The sequence below is a fragment of the Apis dorsata genome, unplaced genomic scaffold, assembly GCF_000469605.1.
Source record: "Apis dorsata unplaced genomic scaffold, Apis dorsata 1.3 scaffold_5, whole genome shotgun sequence".
Lineage (NCBI taxonomy): Eukaryota > Metazoa > Arthropoda > Insecta > Hymenoptera > Apidae > Apis > Apis dorsata.
In genome coordinates this window covers 739,945-751,201 of record NW_006263308.1, presented here as the reverse complement: position 1 = coordinate 751,201, position 11,257 = coordinate 739,945, and the positions used below count along the sequence as shown (strand labels likewise).

General features: G+C 30.4%; 1 protein-coding gene across 2 annotated transcripts in view; it reads left to right on the top strand.

Annotated features, from left to right (window-relative positions):
* LOC102681264 (aquaporin-like) overlaps positions 1–11,257 on the top strand; it is a 36,107-nt gene that overhangs the window by 18,612 nt on the left and 6,238 nt on the right. Inside the window, exons 5-6 of one of the 2 annotated variants that reach the window (XM_006607514.2) lie at positions 1–227; positions 1,830–2,829. The exon at positions 1–227 is cut by the window's left edge and continues 2 nt beyond it. In XM_006607514.2, coding sequence (XP_006607577.1) covers positions 1–227; positions 1,830–1,835 — 233 coding nt within the window. In that variant the 3' untranslated portion in view covers positions 1,836–2,829. Of the gene's footprint in view, positions 245–1,829; positions 2,830–11,257 lie in introns of those variants that run through there. The other variant, XM_031508075.1, reaches the window with a different exon arrangement.

Genomic DNA, 11,257 nt, shown 5'->3' with positions numbered 1-11,257 from the left:
CAGTCGGCCCGTACACGGGCTGCAGCATGAACCCGGCCAGGTCGTTGGCACCGGCGCTCTGGAACAATCAGTGGTCCCATCACTGGATCTACTGGTTCGGCCCCATCGGTGGCGCCCTTCTGTCGTCCTTCACGTACAAAACCATCTTCGGCGTGAAGAGGAACAAGCGGGAGGAGCCTGCCGCAGAAGCTGTGGCGTTGAACAGCGTGGACACCCAGAAGGCCGAGGTACGATAGGTTTCTCCGTCGATATATATTCTTTCGTTAATTCGTTATTTTTATTTATTTATTTTTTTTTTTTATTATTTCTTTCGAGTCGATTGAGAGGAAATTTTCAATCTTCGGAATTTTTATGAATAAGAAAGTTTCTTGTAGGAGAGATTGATGTGATCTCTGCAAGGATCTAGGATCTAGGAATTTTTTTTCTTTTGTTTTTAGTCGTAGGAAAAAAGGGTAAAATTTAATAGTTGATAATTTGACTTTGATAATTTATTGTTAAAAACGTAACGATAATCGCAAATAACTGTGATGTCGAGTTATATGAAAAAGGGATCGATTAGTATAATAGTTAGAATAGATTAAAGTAATTTTATTGGAGACTTTTAACTAGTTAATTTTTCAACGAATCAATGCCCAATTCTGGTTACAAATAATCGTAATGATTCACTTTATGATTATTTTTGGAATAACTACTCAGTCGATAAGAGATATTTCCTTTCAATTTTTAAGATCCATTTTTCAAGTTATTTTTAAGTATATCTACGTGTATCGATCGATATTTCCATCAACTTTTTAAGATTCCTTCAAAACTCTTCCCTACGTCTACTGTCTTATACTATTTTCGAATCTTCTCAGTCGATAAAACTAGGATATAGAATATCCCTCTTAACTCTTAACCTCTTCCAGATTCTAAATTATCGAAGCAAAGTATCGATTAATCGGCCCATTCTCTGATTACGATATAACGATCTTTGGGAGAAACGAAACTTTGAAGAGAATTACGTACGAGGGGATCTCTGGCGTGAAGTTCCATCGTGTAAACGGCATGCAAAATCGTGCATCAAGAATTTTGGCGAAGCGGATTATCTTGTAAGGGCTGGCCGTAAAGGTCGGCGATAAATCGTCGTCGTTGGTCGAGCGAGGAAGTTTGGTGAAACTGGTTTTACGACACGCCGGGATTTAACGTTCTCGGTTTACCGTCGATGGGAAGAACCTTAACCATGGATCAAGAAGGGAAAGCTTTCAGGATTCTGGCCGACGACGCGTCGTTTAACTTTTTAGCGGGATTATTTTATAGAAGAATATTTTATATCTAATCAACTTTTGGAATGCGTTGGATGTCATCTAATGACTTTTGAGGCATAGGGACTCGATCAAATTGGACTATGCGAATGTATAAAACATTTTATTATTTTTTTTATAACGATTTTAATAGAGAGAATAGGTTTTTCAATGTTGTGGATTGATGTCCCCTGTTTGGTGAAATTTATACGTTAATTGTGAAAATAAGATGAAATAAGAAAATATGTCAGGATATAATCACAAGGAAATTCACAGGTTAATTTTTGATTAGATTTTGAACTAAGAATAATCAAATACAAATTATACACTATTTATATTGAAATCTATTTTCGTTCGAATATCTCGAGTATATATTTATATTATCGACTCAACGATCAAACACTCCTAATCTAACATTCTGTATATAAACAATATATTCAAAATATATCAAGTAATATTTGACGAGAATGATGTATAATTTAAATAAGATTTTATCGATGAATCAACAACGGTATCAAAAGGTAAACTGACTTTATTTCTTTGTTTTAGCCGTGATACGACATTTGAAGAGGACCAGAATCGGGAGCGTCCAGGGTACGAGACGATCGGCAGTTTATTCGAGAAAGTACAAGAGATTAAGTGTTTAAATGGAAGGATCGAATTGGAAGCTTGAAACGCGATACATCGCCTGGGCCTGGGGGTCATCATGTGCCGCCATCTTGGACCTCGAACATCTCCGTTTTTTCCTTCGATCGTATCGCGCTCGAACGATTCACGAGATCGCAAGACTGTATAATTCAGAGAAATCATTCGTTGCCTGCGAAAGAGCGACGACATTATTATTGTTAGAAAAATGTATAGATAGTGTACACTGCTGTTCGAAATTATTAGTTACATTAATTTTAAAAATTTTTTTAATAGACCGTAGGTGTAGCTTGTTTGTAAATTTTTCTATGATATGAAAAATATAACGAGTCTCTGAGAGTATGTCGAATCGAAAATTATATAATTTGATTTATTTAATTTTTTATATTTTATGTATCTGTATTCATTGTTAAAAAATAAGAAAAAAATTTGGAAAAGAATAATATCCTGGAACAAAGTTTGATTGAGATGTAAGAATGAAAAATAATAAGGATTAAAAATTGTTTATATTTAAATAATTGAATTATATAAGTCGAAAAATTTGACAGTAGAATTTGTAAAATATCGTTGAAAATTTTGTAGAAAAATGTAGTTAATACTTTTGAATGGTAATGTACTATAAAGGATGCCATATTGGTTATCGACCATTTTATAATTCAGTGATTTGTATGTACAAAATGGCGTTTGTTAAATTACTGCTGGAAACATGCATTTTGTTATTGTTGTCGTTTTTCTTTTTTTAATACTCTGGTATGGTTGATATATTTCGTATTACGTATTTTCAATTCATCAGAGATTTAACGATTCACTAATAATTGTCATTGTATATAATTGTTATGATATTTTTTTATAGATATATTTACCCGTGACGATGGAAAAAAAAAATATAATCGAATCAAAAACACGTGTTCTTTGGAATTTTTCCCTTTCTTTGTCATATTTTATTGGAAACAAAATTTCTGTTTTTCATTAACTTAAGTTAAAAACGATTATCGAGATTTCTAGAGAAATTTCGAATGAAAATTTAAAAGCGATATATATATCGAACTATATCTATGATTTTTTTTATCAAGAATGAGGATTGAAGAATTTTCTGTTTTTCATTATACTTAAATTTTATTTAAAAATCAAGAATGAAAAGTGATCATCGTTTCGAAAGCAATAATTGTATATGAAACAGATTTCATGATCTATTTATATATCGAAAAAATAAAGAACTGAAGTTTCAGACAGAAACTTCTAACGATAAAAACAAATATAAAAAATCCCGAGTTATATTCGAAATACAAAAATCAATACCTCGTTAATTAATTTTTTTTTAAAAAACCAAGATCTTTCAGAAATAATTCTAACCTAACCTCTTTATTATTTAAATCTCACAATTTATTTAATGATTAATCCTACCTTCAAACTTTATGCTTCACTCAGAAGAATTTTTAAATTTTAATAAATAATCGTTCTTTATTATTCAATTATCATAAAATTACGACAATAATTACCTGGACTCGTGGATCACGATTCGTACATGAATCGCTCCCAAGAGTGCTATAACTGGTTACAAGAGCCAGAAAATTAAATTCAAGAAAGAAACAAATACGTTTCTCTGGGAAGGAAACACGAGAAATTATGATAGAATATTTTCTCTGTGTTGGAAAATGTGGCAAAGTAATATTTCCATATGATTTACATGCCGAGCGTCAGTTTGCCCATTAATAATTCAACTTTCAATCTGTTCTTTAATGCTCGCACTCGCCTTGCTAGTTCGTTTCTTATTTCTTTCGATTTTTTCGTCGACATGTACGTCTGCAGACAAAATAATGATCGACTAAGACGAAAATGATTACGTGTAGCGATACTAAATATTTGTCAGCGATTTTTTCCATTGTGTCATTTAATAAAAAAATGATGACTCATCGTTTCGATCTAAAGATCGAAAAATTTTATCCAAGGACTCAAACATAAAGCGATTCGTATTTATTTATTTTTTTTAAAAATTCTTTTAAATATCTTAAATTTTTATTGTGGTGTAATTAAATTTTGGAACAGAATATTTATTTATATAATTTGCAACTTATCGTTCGATCTATAAATCGAAGAATTTTATTCGAAAATTCAAAAATGATGATTTAATTGATATTTATATGACTATTATTTCTTAAAATTACTTTTTTTTTTTGATATTTTAAATTTTTATTTCAATAATTTTGGAATAGAATATTTACAATCTGCAATTCACCGTTCGATCTATAGATCGAGAAATTTTATCCAAAAATTCGAAAATTAAACGATTGACATTTATATAGCACTTTTTTTTTCAATGGTTATTTTAAATATTTCAAATTTTTATTCCGGTGAATTTTGGAATAAATGATATTTATAAGATTGAATTTTTTAAAATATTTTTACGATTGAATTTTTTTTAACCTTTTTAAAATGTATCACGAATGATAAGTGAAAAAGAGATAATTTAACGCGAGAAAATAAATTGAGAATTATTATAGAATAAAAAATATATCCTATTTTCGATTGTCATTAATTATTAAATAAACGTGCCACGTCCATCACGTAATGAACAATTTTAAATTGACATAATTCGATTTTCAAATAAAGAGCAACGATCGTATAAATTTTAACTATAAATTTAAAGAATTTGGTCGTAAATTTACAACAATGTACAGAGTGATTTGAAAGAGAATTACGATGGCCATAAAGGCAGATAAAAGCGAAATCCCGTTTTGTATGCGAGTTACGAAGGAACGTTTGCATCTTCTATTAATATCCTCGTTTGCTTTACGTTATCAGTCTTGATTGTGTCATCTTAACGTACGCACGATTCCGTAATTCTGTTACCTGCTATGTCAATTTACCATTCCGATGCGGAAACAATAGAACAAGCATGCCATATACAAACATTTCCTTCTCTAAATTTCTCTTAGCCTTAGATCTGGATATTAACATCATCTCTTTTTTTGAGAGATAAATAACAATTTAATAGAATGAAAATAAAAATTTTTTTTTTATACGAATGATTAAAAATAAAAGAAAATGTATATTATTATTGTTATTAGTGATTATTTTTATGAAAAGGATATAAAATGAAATCGAATGAATATTATATATACTATATGAATATAGTTGATATTTCAAATATGTAAATTATTAAATTACTACATGTTGGAATACAAAAACGTGTATGAACTTGCAAAACATTTTTAAACGTCAATCATTTTGACACGTTTTGTATTTTATGATACTGTGTTGCATTTAAACAACCTCGAAAAGAGTTTTCTGCTTTCAGTTCTAAGAAAGCTTTTATAGTAAAGAAAATTTTATTATCAGTTATCTACGTTCACAGTTAAAGTTTATAGACATTCATGTATTACACGACTATTATATACTTTTACAATTATTTTATTATAATAACATGTATAGTTTGTCAAAATTGTTTTCTTTTTTACAATTTTTATATTATTCAATAATGTAACATAAATATAAATTTCGTGTTATTTATTCTAAAAATTCTAACCTCAAAATTTCTGTAATCTTCAGGTTAAGTCAAATAGTTATGGAACTATTTAATTAGTCAAATATTTAAATTATTAAAAATTGAAATCACTAGGACCAATTCTTTCGATTTTCAAATATTTTATATGAAGGAAATCGATAATCAATCTTGATCTAATTAATTGTGCATTAGCACAAAAGACGAATAGAAAATGGAGACAAAGGGACATACGAATGGGACGCGAACGTTTGTAATCGAGAAGGCTTATGAGGGCGTGTAATTGTCTATTGTAGAATTATCTATCTAGCATTTTTCTGGAAAAATATTTGCGAATAGATCCGCTTAGAAAGCGTAACGAATCTGTTCAATATCAATATGCACGAGAACCCAATTACGAATGAAAAATCTCACGCTACAAATTTTTTGATGTGCTTTTCACAATCAAGCGAAAATGATCTTTTTTAAAATTTTTTTAATTCTAAAATTGAAATTACATTCTCGATTTTTAATTCTATATTATTGCATGTTAATTTAAATTTCAAATATTTTAAATGGGACTCAGGCATGTATAAATGAGTTAATTTTAAAATCATATGTTAAAAAAAAAAAGAATGATTAAAAATAAAAGACAATAAAATTACAATTTCAATAATAATATTAATAATAAAATTTTAATAATAATTCAATAATAAAAAATATCATTAGCATTGAAATTTTGATATTTAGATTTAATATTTAGATTTAATGTGTTTAGTTATATCATTGAGAAATATATAATTTTCAATACAAGATTTTCATTTAATTAAATATTTGATTTTATATGACGCTTGAAATAATTTTCACAATTTTAATTTAGCTGAACTTTATGTGGAGCAAATGCTACGTGGAATTTATTTAATTTTGATTTTGAATTATAATTATTCCTGTGCTCACAGATTTTTTTTTGAAGAAACTGAGATAATATTATTGATTTTAATCAATTATTTACAATTAAATTTAAATTGAAAAATATTCTTGCAACATGACTGTTAATAATTTGATCAGATGTCTGCGGATTTATATTGGTATGAAAGATGATCATTGGAAACACTTGGTATATAGATAACCACAAGCAAAGTGAATGAACTCTAAAGAGATTGTAATTCTTGACCAAGGTTGAGCATGTGATTTGTTTGCATTAATTGGTCCATATATAGAATAAGATAAAAGCTATTGGCAATACTAATGTTTCATCAGATGATCTTTTTCAAAGTTAAATTTCCTTCAAGACCATTACTTTTGTTTTATTTAAATATTTTTATTATTACAACTATAGAATTATACTGTAGAATTACTGTAGAATTACTATAGAATTATACTGTAGAATTACTGTAGAATTTATAAGAAATAATTATTATAGAAATTTTATTATTATATTTTTAAAGTTAGAATAATTAACAACTTTCAAATTTTTATAAAAAAATTTAGATTGAAAATACTTTATTATAAATACTTTGAATTAGTGAAATTTCAACAAAAGATTATTTATAGATGTTTTCTTTGTAACATAGTATATATGTCAAAAAACAAATCTCTTTAAATCATGAATAGATTCTTGTCCAAACGAGGCTTGATCAATTATGCAATTTAATAAAAAAAAAATCACAAACCTCGTAAATTCCTTCAAATCGTTGAACATTTCAACCACTGTCAAAAGTTTTGTAATCCAATCGAATGATTTTTTTTATAACATGGATTTGTGTAATAGTTGATCAGATGACATGTCTTGGCATGTAAACGAATCTTGATGTAGTGTCCAATGTATATAAACATCATCGATTCTGTACACAATACGTATTATAACAATATTCGAACAATTTTAATCCATCATATATATTTATCAATAAACAAATTCAACATGTGTTCACATTTGAGTCGCATATCCGTTGTGAAGAATGTCACGCTTGTAAAACTATTCGTTCGATAATCGAAAGATGCAATGCGAGTGACGTTATATCGAATCTTGCAGGTATAACGTATTTCGCAAGAAGAGAACTATAGGGGAGTGAATCGTAGCTTTTAGGAATTCAACCTATAGAATCTTATCGTATTTCTTTCAGAATTCTACCTACCGCAGTTACAGCTTGTGTTATTTGCCCCTTCGAACATGGAAAAAGTTTGTACTGCGGTTATGCTTTGTCCACTGCGCAAACTCGACCGGTCGTTTGACTTGGTGGTCGATCCCTCCCGACCCTACCCGACCCCTCGTCTTCGAGCGCGCGCCGGTAGGCTAACCTGACCGTGAACAGGCGCGACGCTATTAAACGGTCGAGAAAGAAATATTTATCGGAATTTTACACAATTGAGAGAGCATGAAGTTCATCATGAGATTTTAACGGTATGGATTTCAACATTTTTTTATTGATATTATATAATATTATTAGAAATAAATATCTTTTGTTTCGAAAATGAATCATTTTTTGAAAGTTATCTTATAGTTATATTGTAAGAAAACATGTAAAAAGAAGTTTCATATCTACAAAATATTTGACGAGAAAATGGCGTCACATTTTAAATTGATCCATAAATTTAGCTAGTTACTACAGAATTCAATTAATTATTTTATTTTGACATTAATTGCAACAATTGTGTTGTAATTTGTAATTTTTCTTATAATATTCAAACAAATAAGATTGTATATAAAAAAAGGTATGTAATAAACATGATATGTAAAACGTGTTCCATTTTCTTCGAACATAGTCTTGTTATTAAAAAGAAAGTAATATACGAAAGTAACGGTTAACCATATATTTGAACGTAAATTTATATAAATTACGAAATTTACAATATTCTGAATACGATTATTAATCTTTAAATTATAAAAAAAAATGTAAAAAAATAATAAAAAATATATTAAACTTTGATAACTATAATTTATAAATAATATTGATCTTTCAAATAATTAAAATTTTTTTTTTCATAAGATTATATAAAATATTTTATTTAAAGTTAATAATGATTTAATAATACTTATTCAAATAAGTCCAATAAAAATAATTACGAAGACAAATAAAGACGTAAAATTTTACTTATTCAAATTATTAAAAATAAATTTTTTTTTTACTTTTATAGAACCTATACGCCCTTTGCTAGCTACGCTCGTGAAGTATAGCATCCCTCTCACTTTCTCCTACCCTCTAATGGAATGGCGCCGGTCATGTGTCCTTCTTTCTCGTTCCCGCGCAGTCTCAACACTGAAAGACTCGACAGTTCTCCCTTCCTCTCGTTATACCTGGCTTCCCTCTCCCGGTTGATGGTCGATGGAGGGGCGCGGGTGAACGCGTTCGAACGACAGTCCTTCCGCGGATTGCGGATATTGTGTCGGAAAGCCTCGTGGTGCGGTATCCTTGTTAGATGTTTCTACGATAGAGAGTGGAGCAAAGTGGTGTTTCGTTTTTCCGTTGGGATGAATGGTTCATGTGTCGTTCATTCGAACTTTTGATCGGAAGGATTCGCTTCACGATCGTCCATCGTGTTTATAGTGTTTCTCGCGGTAGGTTTTCTCGTTCGATTCGTCTCCGTACTTTCGACATATTCCGCGACACCGGTTGTAAGGTTATGTTCGTCCTGTCATATCCGCGTGCTACTCCGTGCGACCGTACTTTTCTTAGTGAATTTGTCGCGTACAGTGAATACTTCGATGTAGTGTTCATTCTGTGTTATTCGTGAGTGTTCGTTAAGAAGTTTATGCCTGCAAGGACCTGTTGTGATACGTCCAACGACCAAAAGAGGTAATCTACGGACGACGCTACCACACCTGGAAATTCGGTGAGTAAATGTTTAAAATTTGATTCTATCGTCGACGTTCCTCGTGGCGTCTGATGCTCGCGTGCGTAGATACTGCGTAATTTGCCATGGTCGATCATTTCTTATTTCTCTCTCGCCTCTGTGTCTTTTCTTACAATCTCTTAGGAGAGATTATTTATAAGTAATTTTTTTTTGTTCGGAAGATAACTTATTTTAAGGTTCAATTTGAAAAACGTCGAGTCATTGTATCAGTTATTACGTATATACAATTTTATTATAGATTTCTAATCCGTAATTATTTGATTAAAATTCAATTTATATTTGAAATTTTACGTTTCATATTTTTATCAGCAATCGTAATATCGAGATAAAATATTTAAAGTGATGCGTCACTATGAAAAAAAAGGTGGCAACTATGAATTGATGTAGATGATAAACGGATTGGATTCTTGTGGTGACAATCGCAAAGAAAAGAAAAAGCGGAAGTTGATTTCCGGTTTAACTAAGAGATATGTAACGAAGTCAATCATCTTTGCTTGCCCGTTTGGTCTGGTCTTCTCGAGACTTCTCTATTAATTAACTTTTCTGACAAGTTATTAGCGTGACAAGATCAAAGGCACCACAGTATTACTCTTTTATTCCGTTTTTTCTATTCGTCTCGCACTTTCGCTCCCCTTAGATCGTCGAACCGTGGCGTGTAATTAAGACGGTCATCGCGTGTCTAGGTGTTTGCGTTAATTATCTTGTTTACAAAACCGCGTTGGAAAACGATGTTACGAAAGCGAAAAATTCGAACCGGTTGAAAACAACCCGCTCATTACCATGTATATTAAATATTAAATATTAAATGTATGTAATATATATATCATATTTCACAGTATTCTTGTAGACAGTACATCATCTATATCTGAAAAACATTTTAAACAAAATGGCGATTTATTCATTGAATTGAATTGTCTGCTTGTCATTTTTCCGCGTGCATTTAAAAATTCTCAATTTAATAGTGAAATGCTTAAAGAGGATGAAAGAATCTAAAGAGTTAAATTTCTCGTTAAGCAGCTTATCAAAAGGAATGTTTGTATGTATACTATCGGTGTGGAGCGTCTTTGTATGCTAGGAAATTGTTCAAGTGGTCTCTTTTGTCAAAAGTTCCCTGCTGGTTGTGGCCACCTGCACTTCTCTCGATACCTTTGGTTTGGATGCATACTCCTTGCATTTTGCACGCAGTCTCGCATTTTCACGTTCTTCCACCGGTTTGCTTCCATCGCACCTGTCTTTAACTTAGCATTTTTCGTGACGTGACTGATTCGTGGAGAGAGAGTTGAACCCTCTTATTTATATTAAAAATAACATATTTATTTTTAAATAAAATTTTTAATATATATATTTAATGGAAATTTAAAACATATAACATGAAAATGAAAAAAGAGTAAGAATTGAAACATTTGATGATATTTTTAAAAAATTTAGTTATTGATTGTAATGGTTAGATATTGATTGTAGTTACTAGATTGATGCAAAATAGATATTAATTATATTCAAATAAATCTAATTTCTAAAAAAATAATTATTCGTTTCAAATAAACAATTTATTTGATAAATATTGGCATTATAATATCGTGATTATACATTTTAAATATAGTTGTTATGGTTTATGCATTAACCACAACTAACTCAAAGAGAAATGATGCAAAAATAATAGTTGGTAATCGAGAATTGTCGGCAATAAAATATTCGTTTGTCAATGCGTTTAACGTACAATATAAAAAGTTCTTTCGGATGTGGGATAACTGTTCCACAGCTGGGAGAATTTGTCGTTTTCGCCAGGGAACGGAAAGTTCCACGAACACGTATGGAAGATGGATGAGAGAAGGGGAGTTGAAATAAAACGTAATATCGTCCCGCCAATGTAACACGCGGGTTCGTCGTGTTTGTTTTGAAACGCGTACACGTGGTCCAGCCGTTTTCGCGCTTAGAAACTGGATTCTCACTCGTGTGGTGTAGAGAAAGAGCAGTGTATAGGCGAGGCGGTGCGAGCGAG